The sequence below is a fragment of the Myotis daubentonii genome, chromosome 10 (assembly GCF_963259705.1).
Source record: "Myotis daubentonii chromosome 10, mMyoDau2.1, whole genome shotgun sequence".
Classification (NCBI taxonomy): Eukaryota; Metazoa; Chordata; class Mammalia; order Chiroptera; family Vespertilionidae; genus Myotis; species Myotis daubentonii.
In genome coordinates, this window is record NC_081849.1 from 23849393 (window position 1) to 23875685 (window position 26293).

The 26293-nt window shown below is 45.8% G+C and overlaps 1 protein-coding gene across 1 annotated transcript; it reads left to right on the forward strand.

The window, feature by feature from the left end:
• Window positions 1–2168: 2168 nt before the first annotated feature.
• CPA4 (carboxypeptidase A4) lies at window positions 2169–26293 on the forward strand. The gene is made up of 11 exons (XM_059711793.1): window positions 2169–2248; window positions 8005–8086; window positions 8501–8635; window positions 9719–9817; window positions 12567–12668; window positions 13926–14030; window positions 14738–14848; window positions 16931–17021; window positions 18841–19040; window positions 20321–20405; window positions 24977–26293. Exons 1-11 carry the CDS (start codon window positions 2181–2183, stop codon window positions 25162–25164), a joined length of 1266 nt encoding a protein of 421 aa, XP_059567776.1. The 5' UTR covers window positions 2169–2180; the 3' UTR covers window positions 25165–26293.

Here is a 26293-nt window from a genome sequence, read left to right on the forward strand (position 1 = left end):
CTCTATGAATTTGCCTATTCTGTGAATTGAACCCAGGACCCTTCAGTATTCTAGGTACCACATATACATGAAATGACATAGTATTTGTCCTTTTGTGACTGGCGTAGTTCACTTAGCATAATGTTTTCAATACCATGCATATTGTGGTATGTGCCAGCTCCTTCGTCATAATAGAGCAGCGTTTTAGAACTGGAAACGGACTTTTGAGTTCATGTATCCACGAAGTACTAATTAAGCAACTACGTTGTTCCAAGCACTGTGGTAGGTACTGTGTCATCTGGTTCCATTATTTGCTTGTCCATTCCTGGGATGCTGCACTATAGAAACTGGTGGGGACCCAAGCCAACGACACTCCTTTCTGGTTGCCCTATAATTTCCCTGTAGACACTTACTTCCATTAGGGGTTTAGATTTTCTTCATGTGGATGGTTTTCTCTGGAAGGAAAGGGTGGGAAGTGAATTCCAGCTTTCCTGGAATTCTGGGCACTTGATTCTTTAGCTCACATTTCTCACAGGTTCAGGTCTCAGGTTCTCTTTTTGGTAATTTTAAAGCTGAAATTTATCTTGGTGAAGGAGAGTCCCAGTCTTTGTGATGCCAGGGTGGGAATAGGAGCTCCCTTTCAGTGTGGGAAGGGTAAGAGAGCTCTGATGGGCACCCCAGACCCACAGCTCCTGATAAAGACCCTCCTTGACCAAACCTTAGGTAGGCTTCTCTGAGTCCTTTAAAAAAATATATTTTTTTTTAAAAAAATTGATTTCAGAGAGGAAGAGAGAGGGGGAGAGAGAGATAGAAACATCAATGATGAGAGAGACACATTGATTGGTTGCCTCCTGCATGTGCCCTGACCAGGGTCAGGGATGCAGCCTGCAACCAAGGTATGTGCCCTTGACCAGAATTGAACCCAGGACCCTTCAGTATGCAGGCCAATACTTTATCCACTGAGCCAAACTGGCTAGGGTTCTGAGTCCTCTTTTTGACTAGACTTATCCTGGGCCCTAAGTCAGTCTTAGCAAAGAAATCTGCTAAGGAAGTCATCCCCCAGTATTTGATATCTGATCAAGTTCCTTATCATACACTTGTGAAGTCTCAATTCTTGGCCTGCCTTTAGCAAGAATCCTGTTAGGTTGGTTAAGCGAGTATCCCCCCTACCCTTGTTGTCTCCTCTTAGCAGTTGTCCACCCACTGACTCCTCACTCTGCTGTCTTTACTGTATTCGGAGTTGAACACAATAACTCTTCTATTTCATGACCCCTATTGCAATAATTTTGAATAAAGTCTTCCTTACAGTTTTAACAAACGTCAGAATAATATTTTTTAACAGTCCTAATCATGACCGTTGGTTGTATCCACTCCCCTTAGCAAGTGCAGAAAGTGTAGATCATAGGATGGGGGAGGCTTGTGGATTTGGGGCTCCCAGAACAGACTCAGTGGCCTCAGAGCCCAAGAAGAAGTCATGGAGATCACAAGTGTTTTCCGTTTATTCTGCTGTGACGTGGTGGAAAGGACACTAGACTCAGAGTCCAGCAAATGTAAGAAAGTTTTATTTTTAATAATACTATTAAGACTTCACTTGAGCTCAGACCCTAAGGAAAACAGATACTTTGTTCAGACTAACACATTCGTCCTATACCCTCTACCTCATATAATTCTACTTTCTTCCTGGAGTCCTAAGAATGATGTGTCAGATTCATAGCAGAGGCCACAAACTGTCATTGTTATGACCTGCTCTGGTGGATTCTCTGACAGGTTGTCAAATCTGTGGTCTTGGAGCTGGCTTGTGATTTCTTTGAAACTCTTCACTTAAAAAAAAAAAAAAAAACTCTAGAGGTAACTCCGTGCTAGGTTTACAACCTGGCCTCTCCTATGACTCTAAATTCTATTTGGCACTGTGGGACTTCCTATTTATTAAAAAAAACATGATTTAAATACAGTGTTGAGCAATATGGTACCTTGGCACAGAGTTTTCCAGCCTGAGGAGCAGGTTCCTGATTCACGGTGATAGAGGCTGGCCTTTATCACTCAAAAGGAATGGAAGAGTCATGGGTAGGGGCCCACCTGCCTATCATTAGAGTTGAAAGGCTGCTTGGGAATCACACTAGCATTTTTGAGAACTGAGTTTGCCTCAGACTCCTTATAAATACAGCTTGACTCAGCCCCGGTGTGACAGACACCTTTGGGACATGAAGTGGATACTGTTCTTTGGGGCCCTTATCGGGCCCAGCATCTGTGGTCGAGGGAAGTTTTTTGGGTAAGTTCCCTGTGGGCTTATTATTACTGCTTGGTTAGTTCAGAGATGCGGGAGGCAAATGAATTTGGAAATGAATGGCTGATGATACTTCAGGCGGTTTGGCATTGAGAAAAAAGTTCTGGGCTCCAGTCCCAGCTCTGCCCTCGGCCATCCTGGACAAGTTACTTGTCTCTCAGGCTCAATTTTACCTGTGAAATCAGGACTAGGTAGTCTCTGCAGCCCTCCCTAGCTCCCTAGCCTCCTGCCAACTAGTTTTCTTCCTAGTTCTTATTTGTCCAGTCAGTTCCAGGCATCTCCTACTTTCTTACTGCTATATTATGAATTAACAAGAGTTACCAGAAATTGTTTCTAATTTCTGTCCTGCTTAAGGGAAAGCCTAGGTCTTAGGTGTCTTGGTTTCACCTCTCTGTTAACAGAGAAGGCTTAGTAGAGCTGGTGCTTTCTTGTTAGCAGCTGAGACATGGAGATTTGATAGGTCTTGCCTAGCCACAGCTCTGAAGATTGACATGCCAGGATACACCTGTACACTGTGTACACACATGCTCCACACATAATGCTCTGTGGTTTGCAAAGGAGAGGACATTTGGGAGGTAGGAGATGATGAAAGGATGCCATGGTACCCTGCTGGAAGATTGGATTCTAATAAGTCATTACTGCATAAATGCTTTGCCATTTGCAAAAAGCTTTAGCGCGCCTTATCTTTTGGATTACACAACAACTCTGACAGGCAAGGGTGTTATTTTCCTTAATTTAAACATGAAAAAAACTCAGCTTCAGGAAGATTAAGAAACCCGCCCAAGGCCACTTAGCTGGTAAGCAGGGGAGCTGGAACTCTGAATGCAAAAACCATACCCTTTGCTGTAACACAAAGTAATCAGATAGAATCCTATATCTCACTGATCTATCTATATCTACCTGCTCACTCTATTATGCTATCTGGCTAAAGGGACTTTGGGTTGTTTGTTGTGGTAATTGCATTAGGCCCCCCTTATTTGTGAGGGTTGTGTTCCAAGACCCCTAGTGGATGCCTGAAACCACGGACAGTACAACATCCTATATATATTCTATGTTTTTTTTCTTATACATACATACTTATGACACAGTTTAATTTATAAATCAGGCACAATAAGAGATTAACGATAATAACTAACAATAGAATAGAACAATTATAACAATATGCTGTAATAAAAGTTATGAGCCTGTGGTCTCTCCCTCTCAAAAGATTTTATTGTGCTGTACTCACCCTTCATCTTTTGATGATGTGAGATGATGTGAAGAGATGAAGTGAGGTACTCAGAACGGCGTGTAATTGAAAATGTATGAATTGTTTATTTCTGAAGGTTTTCATTTAATCATTTCAGACGGCATTCTTGGGTAACTGAAACCAGGAAAAGCAAAACCCTGGAAAAAGGGGAACCACTGGACTTACATGAAATTGAGTAATTTTTATGGTGATGACTTCTGCTCACACCTGGTCTCTACTGCCAAATAGCTCCGAGGCGCTAGGCCCAGCAGGTGGCCAGGTAGGGAGACTTTTCCTCAGGCCGTTCCTGTTCCGTGTAATAACTAACTTGCTGTCAAGCGGGCGGACACCTGGAGCTGTTGGGCTCCTGCTGCAGCTATCCAGGTGGCTGAAAAAGCTTTCTTTCTCAGGATTCAGACTTCTCTTACAATACAGGGCACTGGGTTGTGACAGCTGGGCTGGGCCCTGGAGCCCTCACCACAGGAGTGGGCACAGAGAGTGTGCCTGGGCTCATTGCAGATGGTTTTAATCATTAGTGCCGAGCTCACCCCAAACGTGGTCTCACCCAATAGTACAGAACCCGGCAAAGGTAGTGGAATCCTTCCATAGACATGTCCCAGAAAGGGAACATTCAGATCAAGGATAAAGCTGGCCTCTGAGCATTTAAGTGGATAGGAAGCCAGCGCACAGTTTGGCTTAGAGAGGGTACAGTGCTGAGGAGATGAAGATGACGGTCCCCCGCCCCCTCAAAGCCTCCACCCTAGGCTCTGTTCTTTCTACTCAACTCACCGACTTCCCTAGTCTGTCTCTGCTGGTGTCTTCTCTCTTGGTCTTCAGTCATTTTAAGGTTGGGAAGGCGGTCAAGATGCCTAGAGATGTGGGGCAGGCAGAGAACAGGAAGTAGTTGTAGAACTAGTTGCAGCATCAACTGTAGCTGGCAGGCATTTAAGAGTTCTGGGCATCCGCCTCTCAGTATTCATAGTAGATGCTAAGCCTGGCTGGGGACGCGGCTAAGAAAGGTACAAAGACCAGGCCACTTGGGGAGGGACAGAAGCTCAGCACCAAGGGGACTACTGACTGTCCAGAACATGGGACAAGTGTGAAAGAGTGAGAGGGGATCACCAACCATTGTGTAGGCAACAGTGGGACAGCCCTGGGTATCGGAAAGGACCACGGTTAGCAAGATCTGCAAGAATACCTGTGTGGAGTAGAGGGGTGAACCTGCATATCCCATCATATCTCCCTTTCCAGGCCAATCTTCCATAGTTAGAATGAGCTTAAGGTCTTCGAATGGATTTCCAGATGGTGGACATAGGTTGTGTCCAGCCACCCACACTGGGAAGGGCATTTTCCAAATAGAGACGAGGACAATGAGGACAAGAAAAAGGCTGCCCTTCACCTGGCGCCCACTTACGTTCCAGGTTTTGATGGACTTATGTTTATGGGAATAATGTTAAACAAACTTTCCCCCCCAATCACGCTAGGTAGGGAAAACCTCATGGGTGATGGGAGTTGTCCGAAAGCCTGGGTGGGAGCTTGCTAGGTAACTAAGGAAAGGGGCTAGGGTGTAGGCCAGTGATGGCGAACCTATGTCACCTTTGACACGTGAACTCATTTTTTTTTTGGTTGGTTGATTTTTCTTTGTTAAATGGCATTTAAATATATAAAATTAATATCAAAATATAAATCTTTGCTTTACTATGGTTGCAAATATCAAAAAATTTCTATATGTGACACGGGACCAGAGTTAAGTTAGGGTTTTTCAAAATGCTGACACGCCGAGCTCAAAAGGTTCGCCATCACTGGTCTAGGCAGAGGGAACAGCATGTGCAAAGGCATAGAAGGGCAAAGTACATGGTGAATTTAGGATTTAATTGAAGCTGGAGCCAAGAAGGTATAGGTCGGAGAAGTGGAGAAGAGATAGATGGCGAAGGGCCCTACCAGCCCTTTGTCGATGTAAAAAATGTCCAAACCTATAGAGAATTTTCATATAAGTTGTTCTGAGTTTATTTGAACCAAACGGATGACATGCCGGGAAGCAAGCTCTCAATTGCTCCAGAAAATGGCAGTTTTTGCAGTTTCTTTTATGTATTTGGAATTAAGGAGGAGAGGTAAGGAAGATTACATGAAGGCAGGGATTACAGGATAGTTAACAAGATTATGTGCTCCCTTGAGGGGTCTGAAGCAGAGACATTCAAAGGTGGGTTAACCTGGAGGCAGGAGAACAATGGACAAGGTTTGCTTAAGGTGAAGGTAAACCTGTTAGAGATCGGGACGTGGCTACCCACCAGGACTTGCCCCGTTAGGAATTGCTGATCAGATTACTCTCCGAGGTTACGTTTGGTTAGATTGCAGAGCCCCCTTTTTTTGTCCGCGTCTTCCCTGCTGCCTCTCTGAATACTACAGCTGTGTGTCTTTAACCTCTGTAGCTGGGCTGCCTCGGGCGTGATGAAATGGGCTGCGAATTTAATCAGCAGCGCCAGTGAGGTTCGCTGTGACCCGTTGTCATGGACTTCCAGGGGTATGGAAGTTCTGTGCTGAAGTGACCACTTTAGAAAAAGTAAAACAAATGCTCTGGGTGAATGTGTAACATGATTTCGATAGTTCTGAGAGCTCTTTATTTTTATGTTCTTCTCTTTCTCTCTTCCTGTACTTTTTCTCTCCCCTTGCTTTGTGATTGCTCTTGTCAGTGCTGTATTTTACAAACGCCTAATTTGCCAGTATCAGCGCACAGGCACTTTCTAGAACACCACTTCTAAGACGTTCTTTTCCTGGAGTGTTGGGGGTGGGTTGTGACAGAGCCTGGGCTTGGCAGATGGGCCCTGGGAGGCAGCCAGGAGGAAGGATTTCCCTTCTGTTATAAACCCTTCCCTTTTGGCGAGGCTGCCTGCCTGTGTCAGGGAAGTGGTGGTTTGACTCCTCATCCTCCCAGGGCTGCAGGCCCACACCTAGCAAGCCTGTTGGGTTCCCACTGAGAGCTAGCCGCCCAGCCCGTGGCTTCTCCTCTCTGGCCCCAGCAGCAGCCAGGGACCCCATTAGCTGCCCACCTCCCAGGACCCTGCGGAGACCGGATGAGTTGGGAGGAAGTGGGCCTTTGGCACTGGCATTTCCTCCAGACCCGCCACCTGCAATGGACCATGCCTCCCTGGGCTGGACTAGACCTCCCAGAGATCCTGGAGAACCTCACAGAACAAAGTGACACCCTGAGAGTCCATCCGGATTGAGCTGGCTTTCTGATGAGGAGATGCCGAGCTGCCACGTGAGGCTGCACGTTTAGCTCCCTGTGACAGAACCATTTTCTCTGTCAACAGGTCCTTCAGCCCACAGCTCTCTCCACCAGCGCTTCCTGCATTCATTCGTGTCAAAGGGATGACGCATGTGACAGCGTTGAGTGCAGATTCATTCGGCCCGTCACCTAGCAACGGCCTAATGGCTCCCCTGGCTACTTGAGCCGGCTGAGAGCACAAAGGCAGCTTTTCAGGCTCGTCCTTCTCCCACCCACACACAGGACTTCGGGGGGCCTCTACCCCTGCTGCTGTCGTGGATGCTAAATGGTGTACATGAAACAAGTGCAGGGCAAATGACCGAGGGGGGGCTCGGGCCCGGCCGGCTCCCTCTGGGCCCTCTCAGGGCCCCCGTAGGAGGACTGAATCCCAAGGTCAGCCCCAGCACCTTGGCCTTTATCTAATTCAAATTTTTATAGGGTCCTGGAGCTGGACGAGATCAAAAGAGCACCCAGTCTCCCCCCTTTTGCTAAGAGGAAAGTAGCTAACCCTTCAGGGACAGGAGGTCTGTTCTCTTTTCTGGCTCTTTCCAGCATGGACCTTGGGCCAGAGTTTCTTTCTTAAAAAAAAAAAAGAAAAAAAAGGAAAAAAGGAATTGAATTAAATTTTATTTTTTTAATTGAATTTATTGGGGAGACATTGGCTCACAAAACCAAACTCAACAAAACAGCCTCTGCACACTGCATCGTGCGTCGGGCCAGTTTCAGTCTTCGCCCCTGACAGTGAAGAACTGCTTCTTTATGTCTTGAGTTAGCTTTGCGTGCAACTCAGGAACATTCCTTTCTGCAAAAATATATATGTTTTTCATTATAAAGTAATATGACCACATTACAGAAAACAGATACAAGGGGGGAAAAAGTCAGTCATCCATAATTCCACGACCCGAACATAAGCACTGTCAGCATTTGCTAGATTTCCGTTGTCTGTTTTTCTTCCAATGCATCTGCTTTTTCCATACTTGTGATCATGGCATACATACAATTCTGTGTCCTGCTCTTTCACTTAATATTTCCCTTAAAGTTATACCATAAGCACTTTTTCATATTAGCCACGTAGTCTTGTTTTTAATGGCTATACATTATAACCAAAGGCTAGACCATTTCCTCTCACTCGGCGCAATTATGTCTGGGATAGGAGGCTGGGGCTTATTGGCCAGCTGAAAGCTCACCATTATCTTTTGCGTCTCTCTCTCTCTCTCTCTCTCTCTCTCTCTCTCTCTTTTTCTTCAGAGATCAAGTTTTTAGGATTAACGTCAGAAATGGAGACGAGATCAGCAAACTAAACGAGCTAATGAAATCAGACAACTTGAAGGTACCTGATTCTTCCTAATCCTCTTGGGTATCTTCTAATTTTGGTGGGAGAAGACTTGCACCCCTGGCGTCATTTCTGGCGTTTCTGTCCTGGTCGATGTGCATTTCCAAGATGGCGAGGGTTGAAGGGGCGAAGTGGCGTACATCATAATGGTGCTCGGAAGTGGGAAGCCTCAGCCGTGGGCTCCATCTTCCCATCTGCCATTGACTTATTATTTCTTGGGCTTTGCCAGGTATTGCCTGCTGGACAGGTCTGACCAGATCCAGTTGTGAAATAGACAAAGTTTGCTTTCTTGGGCAGAACCCAGCTCCTCAGGGATCACCCTGTCTTTTGGCAGTTGTTCTAGAAGAATGAGCTAACTCATGCCTTTGACCTGAACTGTCCTTTAACCTGGTTTCTCTCTGTTATCTTCAGCTCAACCTCTGGAAATCTTCCTGTCCCTTGGGTCATCCTGTGGATGTCCTGGTCCCGGCTGTCAGTCTGCAACCAGTCGAATTCTTCCTCAAGTCCCAAGGCTTAGATTACTCAGTGACAATTGAAGACCTGCAGGTGGGTAAACCAAGGCTCCTGACTTGTCTTGCATAAGACAAAGCAGCCAGAGTGGACCTGAGGCACATTTCCAAGTTCTGGTCTTATTTTTCTCCATTTTACAGATGAAGACATTGAGGTTTATGGCAGTAAAGTGCACTGACTTGTTAGAGGCGCATGTTGTGGTAGGAGGGGCATGGTAGGGTGGGGAATCAGATCTGGATCCAAATCCTGATTTTGCCTACTACTATTTTTGTGACTTTGGACAAGTTTTTAACCTCTTGAGCCTATTTCTTCATTGGTAAAATGTTAATAGTGATAACTACTTCGTAGGATTTATTGAGAAAAGTGATTAAGTGTATGTAAAATGTCGAACAGCGCCTGGTATGTCAGAAATGTCCACAAGTATTAAGAGTCTCTCCCTTTCCTTATTTGAAGTCAGGAGGGAAGAACAGAGTAGGGTGGGTGTTGGAGACCAGTCATAGAAAGCATCCTTTGAGAAAGGGGGAATGTCACCAACAGCCCCCAGCAGAGGGAACACCACCACCCTAGCCAGGCACCCGTCTCACGACCTGTATTTAAACAGCAGGACGGTGTCTGGCTCGTGTTCTCCCCTTCACCGAGGTAGGTTATGGACTAATTGGTGATTTGGCCCGGGAGTTTCCTGATGGCGAGAGCAGCTGTGAGCTTATTAATCATCCTCACATGTCATAGACATCTGCCAGGAGCCTTCAAAGTATGAGTGGTTATAAGAATTTCTTTGTTTCTGAATGGTTTTCCAAGCTGTGTATTTCAGAGGCACTGGATACCAGATGCGGGCTGATGTCTAGAGAATTCATAGTATAGAGTAACAAAATAGCATATCTATTGCTTCCAGGGAGTGAGTGAGTTTTGAATGGGGTGATGTACAATGGGCCCAAGGAGTAAGATTTTATAGATACGTGGAAGATATCCGACCTCCTTTACATCTTGGCTTTTGGGATGCTTGATCTTTGTGCCAAAGGTGCTGCCATCTTGGTGGGCTCATGGACCACGACATGGCAGAAACAACGTGCATCTCCATCTCCAACGGACCACTTCACCGTGTTGCCATCTCTGTTTTAGGCCCTTTTAGATAAAGAAGATGAAGAAATGCAATACAACAAAGAGCAAGAACGGAGCAGTAATAACTTCAACTACGGGGCCTATCATTCCCTGGAAGCTGTAAGTGTTTCAGAGCAGGTTAAGATCAAGGTTATCGCTCTCCTGGGTTTTGTGACCCCTTTCCTCACTTCCAGAAGGTACTCATCCTCAGCATGGCATCCCTTCACTGTGAGGCTAAAATGTGTGCACTTGGATTCCTTCCTGATTCTTGGGTTGTTTAATGCTCACCAGCACCTAAGGGCATAGTGAAAAGACAAACCACATTTTCTCCCACATGCATCCTTCTTCTCTTAACAACCCCTTAAAGAAAGCAACCCCTTAATGAAATAATGGCAATCACTTCCAGTGCTTGTAAATTAACCCTCTTGTACCCCATCATAATCCTTGTATTTTATTCACCTATGTTAAAATGTTACTTATTCTAGGCAAATAGGTAAAGTGATGATTTCAAGGTTAACCAAGTATTTCCACTCATTTATCATGACTACTGAGAATATGTATTTGTTCCATTATGCATTTTGGTGCTGTGTTTAGTTAGAAACCGCTTTATATAGATGACTGACTTTCAAGGTAAGCCAACCCTTCACATGCAAAACTTGGAGCAGAATAATTTAGTACGATTAATTGGAACTCGAGGAATCAAGAAGAACTAATAGAATGGAATTGCATCACATACAATACAGTTCTCTTATGTGCCTCAGTGTCTTCTTCCTTAATCTGGAAACTACTAGCTTCGGATCACACGCCAATTTAAATTGGTATTTGCCTTCCTATACCTCAATGCACATCGCTCTTTATATCCAAAGATGGTGCCCCTGGCATGCTGGTCATGGGGTGTATACTCTGAGTTGTTTTTCTTCTAGTGAGGGATTATTTCAAGGCTGACCAGCTGTTTGCACTTCCTTCCCAGGATTATCAGTAGCCTTGTTTATTGTGTACACTTCCAACTGCATTGCCCCTTGATCCTTCTTGTGACCAATGACATACATCTGCACAACAGCTGGACTAAGTTAGGAGTTCAGACCAGGGCCACAAGCGAAAGCAGAGCTCAGGTCCAAACAGGGATTAAGCCCATGATGTCAGCTTCAGCAACACCGGGCACTCCCGAGCTGAGCTAACCGGTGGCAAATGTCACCAAGACCCTGGGAACGTCATCTCCAGCTTGCCTGCTGCCGGAGCCTCACTTCCTCATTCGCTGGCTTTTGGTTTTTGTTCCCTGGAGTTAGGTGCCGTTGTTACCTGCTTTACAGATATCTCTTGTTCCCTGAGAGGCCTTTTACTGTGGATTGGTGTACCATCATCTCCTCCTGGCTTGATCAGATTCAGTTTTTTTTTTTCCTTCTAAAAACAGCTTTTAAGAGCTCATCTCCTACAACCACTTAGGTCTTAGGTCTCTAGTGGGGATTTCATGTTTGTTTCTGCCAGCGTTTCTAGTTTCAGGCCATCTGTGTGTGTTGGGGTTGCTGTTATTTTTGTTAGTTTCTCAGGCGAGTTTTCCCCCTCCAGTCTGGACTCATGAGGCCGTTTGACTTTTCCGGGGTGACTCTCTTTCCTCTGTGGCTCAGGGTAGGCATCCTGCTTTTGCTCCACTTTCTAGGGTCAGTGGATAGAGTTTCCAGGCCCTTTTCATGGCCCAGTTGCCATTTCCCAGCTCTCAAGTTCTAGCTCCTTACCCCACACCACACGTCCTGTGCCCTCTATTCCCACTCCTGGTTTGCTGAGGCAGATGTGTGGGCTTCATCCTCTGCCCCCCACTCTGTCAGCTTGTTCCCTCTTCATTCCTGGCACCTGCAGTTTCCCCCTTTTCTGGCGTTTTAACTTGGCTGTGAATAATTTTCATTGTATTTTACCTGGCTTGCCTGTGTATTTGAGGGATGGTTTCTTGCTTCAGTTTGCCACGGTGAATGCAACTCTTGATAAATCCTTTAAGTTTGATTTTATTCTATGTGTTGATTGCCCATTTTCCTCCTCTGTAAAGCCCTTCTTCCAGTTTTAAGGTCTAAATATGAATTTGTTTATTTCCTTTTTTTTTGACCCTCAAAAGGTTTGAGCAACTAAGATGGATGAAGTCTATTTAACTCATTCCTAGCCACGATCGACAGCTCTTCACTTGTTCTCTTAAAGCCTTTCGAGGAATCACCTCCAAACTGAGTGCCTGTCCACTGGAAGCAGGAAGAAACAATTACCACTTCTTATATTTCTACATATGTATAGTGCATGCTAATATATATTTCTTAAATATATTTTTATTGATTCAGAGAGGGAAGGAGAGGGAGAGATAGAAACATCAATGATGAGAGAGACTCTTTGATTGGCTGCCTCCTGCATGCCCCCTACTGGGGATCGAGCTCGCAAACCGAGCATGTGCCCTTGACCGGAATCGAACCCAGGACCTTTTAGTTCGCAGGCCGACGCTCTATTCACTGAGCTAAGCCAGCTAGGGCCATGCTAATATTTTTTTTTACTAACGGAGAAAGTGATCAAAAAAGTTTGGAGATTTCGAGAACCTGGGCTACACTGGGCCACGCTGTTGATCCAGTCCAGTATGGTCCAATATTGGAGCAGTGGACTAGTTTAGTGGACTATAATTTTGTGGGTGGACACAAATGTACTATTTTCTAGAAAATTGTAGAAAAGGACTCTTTAGGCAGTTCTTTAAGAATAAGCATTCCATGCCAATTGTATTGTCAACCCCATGGCTAGGAGGCTGGAAGAGATCGTTAAGATCATCAACATAAAGTTCACAGATACCTACCCAGAGCGGAACAAATGTTTAAAATGCCTCTCGGTTCACTTTCTCACGCTTCAGATTTACCAGGAGATGGACAGCATTGCTGGAGACTTTCCTGACTTGGCGAGCAGGGTGAAGATTGGGCATTCGTTTGAAAACCGGCCACTGTATGTGCTGAAGGTAAGGCCCATGTTCTTTGAAGGGCCGAGCTAGACACGAGCTCCTGGTTCCTTGTGCCCAGGACCCAGCGATCAGGCCTCTGCCAGGGGCAGCTTCTTAGGACCTCCTTGACTTTAGGGAGGAGGGTGAGGTTAGAAGACATCTATCAGGGTTCAAATTTGGTCAGACAGGCAGTCTCCTACTTGCGCATTCTCATTCCAGGTTTTGGCTAAAAGGCAAGATTAAGGGGATGTCTTGGGGCGGGCGGAGGTTGTGGTGTGGGCGTGGGGCTGGAGGAGGTTAGTATTCTAGAAAGCTCTCACTACACACAGTCTTCTTCCTTCAGTCCCACCTTCTGTAAATAGCAAGACAAATTGGGATAGTTCTACAAATTCCATCCTGCTTCTAGGAGTACTTATTTGAAAAGCAATCTAGGAAGCTAATTTTAGGGCTGATGTAATTTTAAGCCCAGCCTCTGATCCTTGGCTGCACAAAGCCGAATTTCTAGGTATTTCCAACAGATTCAGGTCTATTTTGGCAGAGGAGGTAGATAATTTATGGCAGTAACATAAATTACACAAATAATCCAGCCAAATGAATAAAAAAGAATTTGGAGATGTGAACGACTGAGGATGCTAAGAATTTGTCAACCTCTAGCTACATATCAGCCCCGAAGAACCCAGCTTATAGCAATGGGTAAATTACCAGCAGGAGGAGACCTGCGCCGAGCTGTTTGCTAAAATAACCTTCACAAATTTAGAGTATTTGCCCATCTGATGGAGACCCTGGCTTCATTAGCACTGAGCTCTGTCAGGTAGGGAAGGGGGCATGAAAAGGCAAGACCCAGAATTCATTTAGTGCCATTTACAGAGAGCTAGAGTGAACCCCCTCTTCCTCTTTTTTAAAACTGAATTCATTTATTGCATCAACCAGAACGGGCTGGTTCAGGCACTCTTGTCTCTCTCTGTTGGGATACCATTTGAGGTTTTTCAGGAGACACAATATTATCTCTAATCATACCGGCATTAGTTCACAATAGCAATTGTTTCCCTTCCCCATTTGCTTCCAACCCTGGAGCTGCGGCTGGGCCCGCCAGCCAGCCAGCCAATTAAGTTCCCTAGTCACTGATCAACTGATAAATAAATGGTGACCTCAGGAACATTTGGTCTCTGAATTGTCTTAAATTGATTCAGTGACTGGGAGCGAGCTGGAGAGAGGCGAGGTGGGCTGAGAACGGGGTCAGGAGGGTCATTTTCTGGTCTCTTTTTCCTTCCACAGTTCAGCACTGGAAAAGGCAGTCAGCGGCCGGCCATTTGGCTGAACGCAGGCATTCATTCCCGGGAGTGGATCTCACAGGCCACGGCCATGTGGACTGCGAGGAAGGTCATGTCCCCTGGTATTAGGCGAGAATTCTGGTGGGCCCGGGGTGCCCCTGCAGCCTCCCATGAAGCTGTGCCCAGGGGATAAGGTGGGAAGGCACAGTAGGCCGGGGGGCCATTTCATTTCAGAGAAGCAAAAGGGCAGAGCCCCTTGGTCAAGACTCTGTGGCTAAAGAGTGCATTCGTGGCAGAGGGCAAGCTAATGAGCTGCAGAGGTGGCCCTGAGACACTGACCCATAGTCAGCCCCGCAGAAAGGGAGCAGGGCCTTGCCAGCAGCAGCACTCAGATGAGCTTTGCCTTTAGCCCTTTGCCAGCCCCCCAGGCCCTCAGGGACCTCACGCTGTCTCCATGCCCCACTGGGAAGCCCTCTTTGAGCCAGCACTGAGAGGAGGGGCGGGTGGGTGGGGAGGACCCATCTGCCCTACCCCTAGCATGGGGGCTCAGATTCCTAATAACTGTCATGATGTGTGGCTCTCTGCTCCCCTGTCCCACCCCCTGGAAAGAGGATAAACCAGGCAGCCCAGGACCCTGCAGGTGATGGCATCATGCAGCCAGGCTCCCCCGGGCTTTCAAGTGCTCTGAGAGCCATGTCTTCGATGGTGACAGGGAGGCTGCGGAGGGTGGATGGGTGTCTAGGGAAGATACAGCGGCTCAGACCTAACAATCCAGCCTTCGAGGGCCTCGCTGACACATTTATTATCTCTGCTTAGATTGTCTCTGATTACGGGAAGGATCCAGCCATCACCTCCATCTTGGAGAAAATGGATATTTTCTTGTTGCCTGTGGCCAATCCTGATGGATATGTACACACGCACACTGAAGTGAGTAATACCACGTGGGGTGCTTGGAGTTAAGACTTGTTTGCTGAATTCCTTGCTTTGCCACTAAATAGTTGTATGACCTTGGAGAAAACTTCCACCATGTGCATGTTATACGCTCCCTTGGGGTCTCATTTTCTAGTCATTCTCTGAGCTGAGACTCACCAGGGAATATTTTTTCTTAGAGAGAACAGTCTAATGAACTTCCTACATAGATCTTGAACAATTATCAACACCTTACCAATCTCTTTTTCATTTCTTTCCCTCCCACACATTTTTTTTCCTGCTGTATTTTAAAGCAAATCCTAGACATCAGGTTATTTCACCCAAAACTTCTTTAGTACACATCTCTAGCTAATGTGGTTAAAACAAAGAAAGCACACCTGCCACTATCACCTTTAAAAAAGTAATGGAGCCCTAGCCAGTTTGGCTCAGTGGATAGAGCGTCGGCCTGTGGACTGAAGGGTCTTGGGTTCGATTCCGGCCAAGGGCATGTACCTTGGTTGCGGGCATATCCCCAGTCGGGGGTGTGCAAGAGGCAGCTGATTGATGTTTCTCTCTCATCGATGTTTCTAGCTCTCTATCCCTCTCCCTTCCTCTCTGTAAAAAATCAATTAAAAAAATATATTAAAAAAAATAAAAATAAAAAAAAAGTAATGGAGCCCTAGCTGGTTTGGCTCAGTGGATAGAGCATCGGCCTGCGGACCCAAAGGTCCCGGGTTCGATTCCGGTCAAGAGCTCATACCTCGGTTGCAGACTCCTCCGCGGTTCAGGCTCTTGTCATGGCTCATGCAGGAGGCAACCAATCAATGTGTTTCTTTCACCTCGACATTTCTCTCTGTCTTTCCCTCTCGTCTGCTTTCCCTAAAAATCAATGGAAAAATATCCTTGGGTGAGGATTAACAACAACAACAAAAAAGTAATGGAAATTAAGCCAATTTGTTGCAATTAGGATATAAATGAGATTTGATCCTGCATTTAAAAAAATATATTTTTTATTGATTTCAAAGAGGAAGGGAGAGGAAAGAGAGATAGAAACATTAATGATGAGAGAGGATCATTGATTGGCTGCCTCCTACATGCTCCCTACTGGGGCTTGAGCCCACAAACCAGGCATGTGCCCTTGACCGGGAACCGAACCCGGGACCCTTCAGTGTGTAGGCTGATGCTCTATCCACTGAGCCAAACCAGCTAGGGCTGATCTTGTATTATAAAAAAAATTTTTTAAATTGAATTTTAGAGAGAGGGAGAGAGAGAGAGAGAGAGAGAGAGATACATCAAAGTGAGAACAACATCGATCTGCTGCTTCCTGCTCCTCACCTTCCTGCCCCCTGCTGGGGATGGAGCCTGCAGCCCTGCAGGAATCGGGAATTGAACTGGCAACCTTTTGGTGCATGGGATGATGCCCAACCAACTGAGCCACACTGGCCAAGGGCCTATACCTGCACTTGGTTGTTATGGCTCTGCAGACTTCTTAATTCCATAACAGGTAGCACTACTCCCCACCTTCCCACCCTGGCAACACACACATACTTATCTTTTAAAAAATATCATTAATTTTTAGAGAAACCAAGTAAATTGTCCGGTAGAATGTTTCACATTCTGAATCTGCCTGATGGCTTCTTGTGTGCCATTTAATTTGTTCTCTTATTTCCGCATTCCCTGTTTTCTGGTAGTCAGAGCTAGAGGCTTGGTTGGATGCAGATTAAGTTTTTTGGCAAGAATGCAATAGTTGTGCACTTCCTGTCATACTAGTGATCATTCAGGTGCATAATGTTCATTTGTCCCAGTTTTACCGCAGCCAAAAGTTATTCAGTGGGTTCAGGTGCTGTCAGCCTGGTTCTTGCATTATAAAATTCTCACGAGGGCATTTTGGGGGAGTCTTTCTCTCAGAACCAGAAGGGCTCAGCCTCCTCTTTTTGGGGTGAGAGGACGGGAGCCCTGATGATTCTCCAGAGAGAACTGTAAGCAGCTCGCCCCATCCATGGCGCCCATTTCCATCTTTGGTCCCCAAAGAAAACCTTCACCTTGCTTGTGCTCTGGCTTATCTCTGGATGTTTGTTCCTTCCTTGGTGGATTTTTCAGAACCGACTTTGGAGGAAGACACGATCCCTACATCCTGGAAGCCCCTGCATTGGTGTTGATCCAAATAGAAATTGGAACGCCAGCTTTGCCGGTAGGTTGGGGAGCTGGTGTTCAAATCCTGCTACCCCTGGGTAGCCTGGTCCACAGGGCTCCAAGCTGGCAGAGCGGGAGCCGGGTTCCAGGCTGGCTCCATTGCTGATTCACTGAGAGACGGGCCAATCCCTTCCGCCCTCCCCTCTGTGTCTCATTTTTCGGTTGTGTTTAAAAAGGAATTTTGTGTGTGTGTGATTTTGAAAGGCAACAACTTAGCAATTCCTGTCCTCCTGAGAGAACACTAATATCTAAAAACCATCACAGTCTGAGACATACACATCCATGCCTCTTCCTCATGCCCTGGCTGCCGCAGCTTGTCCTGGGCGAGTTCCTGGGTGGGTGGAGGGGTCTTGGAGGCGACTCAAAAGAGAGCAGTTAGCACTTTTATTTTGGGTTTTGCTTTGTTTTTTAATCCTCACCCGAGGATATGTTGTTTTTTAAAAATCAGTGTTACTGATTTTAGAGAGACAGAGAAACATGGATCGGTTGCCTCCCATATGGGTCTGACCAGGGATTGAACCAGAAACCTGGGATGTGCCCTGACCTGAGTCGAACCCGCCACCTTTCAGTGTGCGGGATGACCTCCAACCAGCTGAGCCACACTGACCAGGGCAAGCATGTTTCTGTAACAGACAAGATCTCTTTTTTTTTTTTTAAATATATTTTATTGATTTTTTACAGAGAGGAAGGGAGAGGGATAGAGAGTTAGAAACATCGATGAGAGAGAAGCATCGATCAGCTGCCTCCTGCACACCCCCCACTGGGGATGTGCCCACAACCCAGGTACATGCCCTTGGCCGGAATCGAACCCAGGACCCTCCAGTGCCCAGGCCGACGCTCTATCCAGTGAGCCAAACCAGCCAGGGCACAGACAAGATCTTGTGGTCTATCCTTAGATATATACATATGGGATGGAAAGAGAATAAGAATTAGGACACTTGGGTTGTAAGTTCCTACTGTTTAAAACCACTCTCACAATCTTGCAACTGTGTGTCACGTACTTTCCCCAAGATTATTTTATTTATAATTCTTCCGACCTAGTGAGTGAATTTTATTATCCGAAATGAGGTAGTGGACAATCTTAAGAGTTTATGGTTGAGTTAGGATCTAAACTCACCTTACAATTCCAAATCCAAATAGTTCTCTTTCACTCTTCCACAGATGTTTTGTTCTTAATATAGTTCTTTTACTTGCCTAGAAATACCACACCAACCAGTGGGGGGGGGGGGGGGGAGGGAAATAATGTGACTGGGAAAGGAGCCGATAAAAAGTTAGGTCAGATATTCCGCAGCTGGAGTGGTTTTACACACCGGATACCTCAGGGAACTATATTGTGAAGTAATGTTGAAGACAGTGTTTCTAACACCTGACAAATAATCAAGAGATTTTAGCCACAACAATAGATTATTTTGGCAGTGCGTTGCCATTAAGATCTGAACCAAGAGAACAAGTTGACACCAGAATAAATGGAGTCATTTTCATTATTAATTGGTATTCATATTAATTATCTAGAATACTTATTAATTACATCTCATTGTCAAGTGTGATATTAATTATTCATGACAATTGTTAATGATACAACACAAGGTCAACTACCCTTTTAAAGGAGCCCTGCCAGTTTTCATTCTCAGCTGTGGCAGACCTAACACCCCGACGGTCCACTCCTGCACCTCAGTATACACACACCATGGGCTAGGGGCATCTAACAGTGACCTGTCCATTGCCAATACCTTCCGTCCATCCTTTGGATTGTGGATCCTTCATCTCTGTCTTTTGGGCCTATGGGTTAATGTTTCTGCTTGGGCTGCCCCCAACAGGAAAGGGAGCCAGTGGCAATCCTTGCTCCGAAGTGTACCATGGACCCCACGCCAACTCAGAAGTAGAGGTGAAATCGGTGGTAGATTTCATTCAACAGCACGGGGATTTCAAATGCTTCATCGACCTGCACAGCTACTCGCAGCTGCTGATGTATCCGTATGCGTACACAGCCAAGGAGGCCCCGGACGCCGGTGAGCTGGTGAGTAAGGGGCTGCCTTCCGCCCAGCCCCAGGCCTGCTTTGCCTTCAGCTGCTGCCAGGGTGGTTGCGCTACCGCTTTATAGGGCAAGTCTGGGAGCCTGGGCTTAGTTCTTTAAGGGCCCAGGCTTCTTTCCCTGCCCACCACACCTACTGGGGATAGGAAGCAGATGGCGCCCTTATTTCTGTTTGCTGTGACTTCCAAGAACCACACCTGATCCTTGTCTTTCCTTCTCACTTGTTGTTCTGACCAAAACTTATGGCAGACCCACTGCTTGCCAAGAGCTGGGGTGGCATTGTGTTGGGCGAAGGGGAGGTGCTCCTCACTCCAGTTAAGGTGGAATTTAAGTAGGGTGTAGGCCACAGCGTAGGGGTGCTCTGTGTCTCATACAGTGACTCACCCTAGGATGTGAACAGGCACGGAGGGTGGACTGATGGAGCTGGGCTGGCATCTGCAGAGTGACTGCAGGCCTCTTCCCCTGTGCTGGTCGGCTTTCACATGCCCCTCTGCCCAGGCCATAGCTGGCCCATAAACCTCCCAGCAGACACAGGGCCCTGGCTTGGTGTGGGCAGATTCTGGTCTCAAGTAGGCACTCCGCATAGAACACATCGACACTGAGTGGCCAGATTATTATGACCACCCCATCAGTACAATGAAGTGAATTAGTTATGCAAATAATAATAATAATAATAATAATAATAAAACCTTGAGAGTATTTGCTTAGGAAGTTTTCAATATTCAGTATTTTTGGAAGTGTCAATGAAGTACTGATGGGGTGGTCATAATAATCTGGCCACTCAGTGTATATATGGCAGCCCCACCTCTACCTTCAATCTGGAATACCCAACTCTTAGAAGGTTTTCTCTTGAACATACTTGGCCTCACCTCATGTTCATGAACTTGACATTCCCTTCCCTTAGGATAGGTGAAGATGGTGGTGCCTGTAACTAGATTCCCAATGGGCTGGTGAGCAGCCCTCCAGGTCTTTGGAGAGCTGGAGGGTATAATACACATGCCTTCAGAATGCATATGCGTCTTTTTTCACCTCCTTCTTTACCCCCGCCCCCAAACTAGTAGTAAAGAACTGGGGTGTGATGGGAGATGGAATTCCCCTCATTTTGTAATCAGCCTTATCTTGAGTTGATTGGGAAAGAAGAGGAGACCAGAAGGGAAAATTGGGGGAGCAACTGAGAATCTTCCAAACCATTACAGTGCAGAATAGCTGAGGAATGTCAGACTGCGGGATCCACTCTTTCTCACTCCGCTGACTCCCCTTCCTAGGACGAGGTGGCGAGGCGTGCGGCTGAAGCTCTGGCTTCCCTGTCTGGCACTCAGTACCGCGTGGGTTCTAGCGCTACCACTGTCTGTAAGTATTTATTCTTTATTTAGAAAAGGCTTTGAGAGGAAACTTGAGATGGAGCAGGAGAAGAGCAGCAAGTTAGACTTCCTCCACTGTAATCTGATTGTCTTTGTTGTTAGTAATAGATTAAAGTTATGTCAAACCTGTGTGGTAATAGCTGTTGCAGGCGGTCATCTTCCTCAACATCATCCCTACTATCTCATGCCATTTATCATGTGCCCATGATGACTTGCCTGCCGGGGTGGTGTGGTCTACATTCCTTATCTTCCATTACAGATCCTGACATGGTTTATCAAAAATTCATCAAGCCCATCATTCCATTTTCTTTTTGTCCTCCCTATCATTCTATTTTCAATGGAAACCCACATTTGAATGGGCAGACTCCGGTGGTAGTAGTCGGTGGATGAGACTCCTTCACCTTGCTATCAGAAATGAACACGTGTTGGAGCATGGCAGGGTGGGAACTGGGTTAGGCTGTCCTCCCAACAGTGGTTAGCATCAAGCCAGAAAAAGAGGGGGGAAAAAACACACCAAGACCCCAAATCTGAAGATGGTCTTGAGGCTCAACACCTACAACCTCAACCTCATTTTGAGGAAATACCTTTGTTGTGGTTTCTCACTGGAGTGTTTCATCTGAACAATTCACTCTATTCCTCTCTTGCTTCCAGTCCCTATGTTTTGTGAGTCTGATTTCTAAATTAAAACATTGAAGAAAACGATCATTCTCCAAGACACCAGCTATAAATGGGAAATAAACTTACAAATGTGGGGAGCTCAGCTCTGACCCCTTTTAAGTTAGTGTCCTTCTTTCTCCCACTAATGCCTCCTCTGTAGTTTCCAACAGTTGATCCACCCTCAGGGCCCCTGAAGACTTGTTGATACTGGATTTGTTTCTTCTTCCATACTGTAACCCACTCTCCCATTCTACCTGCTTTATTTTCCACTAGCTGTTCCCTTCAGTCTTCCTCTTCCAGGAAGATTCTTATTGATTGATTGATTGATTTGAGAGAGGAAGGAAGAGGGAGAGAGATAGAAACATCAATGATGAGAGAGAATTATTAATTGGCTGCCTCCTGCAAGCCTCTTACTGGGACTGAGCCCGCAACCCAGGCATGTGCCCTTGACTGAATCAAAGCCGGGACCCTTCAGTCTGCAGGCTGACGCTCTATCCACTGAGCCAAACCAGCTAGAGTTATGGGAAGATTCTTCATCTCACCTCCAAGGTCCTCTGATCTCAGCCCTTGTCTGTGTTTCATAAGTCACAGTGCTGCATAAGGCAGGTAGCATGATGTTGGTGTTTGTGTTGCTAATTGCAGCAACAATTCATTAATTATTCATGCTTTATTATTATTAGTGTTGTTAAATGGGAACTCCTCGGAGAATAAACACATCAGGGAGTTTCTCCATCCTCTGCTTAATTAGTCAGAATCGAGTCCTGGACCGAAGAGAGCTAAACAAACTGGGTAGGAACTCTCTGAGGAGGACCTCTCAAAAGATGTTTGTGGGTCATCAGGATCCTGACTTCTGGGTCAAATACCAGGTTAAAGAGTGGCCTTGTCCTCTCACATCAAACGCATTCTCCTCCCCAGCTTAGCTGGGCCCAAATCACGAGATACTCATCAGATGCCTCCAACAGAAGAGGAAGAAGGCTCCTTTGAGTGTTGCCCAGGAGACATATTATTTCCTACCTCTTTTCAAGAGCCCATCTTCTGTATTCATTACGGGCTTTGGCTGCCCTCCTTGCTTCCCAAAAATGTAATCAATTTTTGTTTAATAACACTTGAACTCCGAGGGTTATGGAATATGCTAGTACCAGTAGTTGACGTTTGCCCTTTGAGAGCTGGACTTTTTCTTGGGTTTACCATTTTAGATGAAAATCATTCTAAAATCGATGAAAATCATTCTAAAACAGAATTCACATTTTCTTGCCTTTTAAAACAGATCATGTAGAAGAGATTTAAGCTCCTTTCTTTTTCTTCTTCTTCTTCTTTTTTTTTTTTTTAAATTGATCTCAGAGAGAGGAAGGGAGGGAGAGAAAGATAGAGTAACATGGATTGACTGCTTCCCACATGCACCCCAACCGGAAATTGAAGCCACAACCTGGGTATGCGCTCTAACCCAGAATCAAACCTTTTGGTGTCTAGGACGACGCTAAAACCAGCAGAGCCACACCAGCCAGGGCTAAGTTCCTTTCTTTATGACTCAGTGGCCTCCTGAATATCAATTGTTATATCCTGAAGGCCTACTGTGCCCTTTTGGACTAGTTAATCCCTGTGTTAAACGGCCCGGCCTGTTTTGCCTCTTTAATTCTGTGTCTGCTTTTTAGAGTTTTCATGTCTCCTTCCTCTGGTCAGACTGTACTGCTTTCAGGCCAACTGCCTCCAGGAACCCTTTCCTTTCCTCTTACTGATTTTGATCTACTAAGGGCTTGGAAACAAGTTCTCTGGGCTGGTTTGGCTCATTAGATTGTGGGTATTAAGGATGGCCATTACAGCATTGTTTATCATCACAGAAGACTGGTAACCCACAAAAGACTGCTAAGCATCTACCTGTCCATCAGTCGAGTGCTGGGAAAAAAGCACATTTGGTGCATTCATCAGTGAAACAGTCCTGGAGTGAATGAGGTGGGCCTATATGTGCTAATAGGGAAGAACCTTCAAATGTTAGTTAAGAAATACAGTGTACGGGACAGTGTAAATAGTATGATCCCATTTGTGTTTAAAGAAAAGAAAAAAAGAGTAGATAGACTTTGAACAGGGACCCAAATAAAGCGAAGTTCATGAACTCGATCGCTTTGCTCAGCAGAGGCCTTCTTGCCTCCTTCCTGAGTTTTGAATGCTCTGAAATAGTTGAGCTTGCTGTGTAAGTAACCTCTAGACACCTCTGGGGCCACGGCCTGTCTTTTTATTCAGCATTTTCTCAGGATGGAGAAAGGCTATGGAAACCGCACAAGGATTTCAGAGGGTATAGGAGAGCATGTCCCATCCTCTCAGGGAGCAGGTACTCAGTGGAACCAGCATCTCTAGAACAATCACAAATGGCATCATGAAAACAACCTTCAGGAACAATGGAAAAACGAAAGGACCCATGTATTTATTTACCTGACATGTAACATACCACATGGACTAGAAGTAGGTTAAAGAAAGCATAGGCTCGATCACTGGATGGACTTGGGTTTAAATTCTTCCCTTGCCATTTTCCGTCTGTATTTCCCTGGATACGTTACCCATTCTAAGCCTGGGTTTCCACATCTGAAAAACAAGGACAATAATACCGACTCTCACTGGGGTTTTAAAGGTTGAATGAGATCATAAACATACACTTTCCAGTATAATGACTGGCTGCTGGTGGATGTGCAAAAAGTGATAGCTGCTATTGGCATACTTAGTTTATTCAATGCCGTCTACACTTTTGCACTCTTACCCAATTTTTGCTCTGGTGGAGTTTGAGAAGCAGCAGGAAAACGGGCCTCTTGCTTTTGGCAGAGGGATGTTCCAAGGGCCGTGCTTTCTCCCTGGGTATCAGTTATCTCTTGCTATGTAAAAAGTTATCCCAAAACTTAGCAGCTTAGAGCAAGACACATTTATTTTTTTAAACTGTTTCTCTGGGTCAAGAACTCAAGAGTGGAGTAACTAGGTGGGTCTGGCTCGAGGTCTCTCATGAGGTTGTGGTCAAGATGTCTTCCAAGGCTACAGTCATCTAAAGGCTGGACTGGGCTGGAGGTTGCTTCCTCCGTGGCTCCCTCAGGTGCCTGATTATTGGGAGGCCTCAGTTCTTCACCACATGAACCTTTTTTTAGGGCAGCTTGTGTGTCCTTACAGCATGACAGCTGGCTTTCCTCAGAGCAAGTGGTCCAAGAGAGAGCGAGGTGAAAGCCACAGTAGCTTTTATGGCCTAGCCTCGATGGCCCCACACCTTCATTTCTGTAGTCTTTTGTTAGTTACACAGGTCAGGTAAGCCCTAATCAGTGTAGGGGGCACTATATAAGGCAGTGATGGCGAACCTTTTGAGCTTGGCGTGTCAGCATTTTGAAAAACCCTACCTTAACTCTGGTGCTGTGTCACATATAGAAATTTTCTGATATTTGCAACCATAGTAAAACAAAGACTTATATTTTTGATATTTATTTTATATATTTAAATGCCATTTAACAAAGAAAAATCAACCAAAAAAATGAGTTCGCGTGTCACCTCTGACATGTGTGTGATAGGTTCGCCATCACTGATATAAGGATGTGACTATTGGGGGGCAAGGATCATTGGGGCTGTCTTGGAGGTTGTCTACTATACTCGGTCTCGGTAGAGATTGGTTTTGCGTGACCTGCAGGAGTCTATGGAATTAGTGACAAGTGGGGGACTGAGGATTTAAAATCTCTTCATTTGAGACTAGTGAAGACCCTCATGGTGTAGACTGCCTGAGACATATGGATCAGGCCAATGTCTGTGTCATAGGCCTAATGGTTTGCAGAAAGAACTCTGGGTCCCTAAAGAACCACAGGCAGGCAGAACTCCTGGCCCCTTCTCACTTAACCCTGAAAGAAACTGTGCTTCAAAGGTGTTTTCTCTTCTGATCTGCAGATCAAGCTAGTGGGAGCAGCGTTGACTGGGCGTATGATAATGGCATCAAGTATGCATTCACTTTTGAGTTAAGAGATACTGGGCACTATGGCTTCCTCCTGCCCGCCGACCAGATCATTCCCACTGCAGAGGAGACCTGGCTGGGGCTGAAGACCATCATGGAGCATGTGCGAGACCACCTCTACTAGATGAGGAGCCCGCTCTGTCTGCACTTATATATCCCCCATGTAGGTGCGCATGCTGAAGCCATATTAAAGGGAGATTGTTCCTTCACATGTGCCAGAGCCCTCTGGCTTTGGAGAGGACAGAGGCCAGCCCCTCTCCAGTGCCCCTCCCGGAAGGTCCTACATTACGGTGGCACACCTGAGAGAAGGGCTTCTGTCACTTGCCAGATTTTTGTCCTGTTGTTTCTCTGAACGCTTTGTATACCTTTCCTTGGGTCACTCTTAGGATCACCCCTTACTGGTGGCATGTCTCCACCTCATTTTTAGAACAAAAGTGTGTCTGAGATGGCTCTCTAACCTCATTCAATCTAGCCAAGCTTGTGACCTTGCTCTGGTGGGGGCCCCGAGGCAGGTGCTGTGGGAAATAATGCGATTGATCTCAAAGATGATACAGAACGAACTTCCTTTAATTTATCTCACTTCTTGAACGTATTTTTCTTTGAAAAACAAATCCTGCATGGTCATCAGTATAGGTCATCTTTACCACCCCCCCCCCCCACACACATTTTGTTTTTAAGTTTTTGGTCTGAATATAAAGTAGGTTGTCACTACTCATCACTGGGCCCCAAATTCCCAGATACTACAGTTCTGATGAAATCCTTTTTATTATTCAGTGTCACTGGGATCCCAGAAGGGCATCTGTGTCACTATAGGTACTGCTCACCCAGACACTCTGAATAAAGTGATGATCTAATAGCACGATTGCTAAATTATCCCCATCTGTGTCCTATGGGCTCACCTCCACTTCGCCTTTGAACTTACTTCAAAGATCTTGCCCTCACCCTACAAGCCCTAAATCACTCCCCTGGCCTGGAAAATCTCACTGCCTTGGCACATTCCTGCTTGTGCTCTGGTACCTCGTGTTTCTTTCTCTTTTTTTTGTCTTCTATTTTGCACCCTGGCCCATGAGCACCACGGTGGAGCCAGGCTTCATCAGTCAGGCTCCACTTGCTCCATTCTGCCTCAGCGTGTTCCATCTGCACCTCCCCCACTTTTTTTTCTTTTTTCAAACATGTCTGTAAATCTTATTCTTCTGCCTAGGATTTGTGCAGCATCTGGTGTGTGCTCATAAGCCAATAAATATTCAATATGA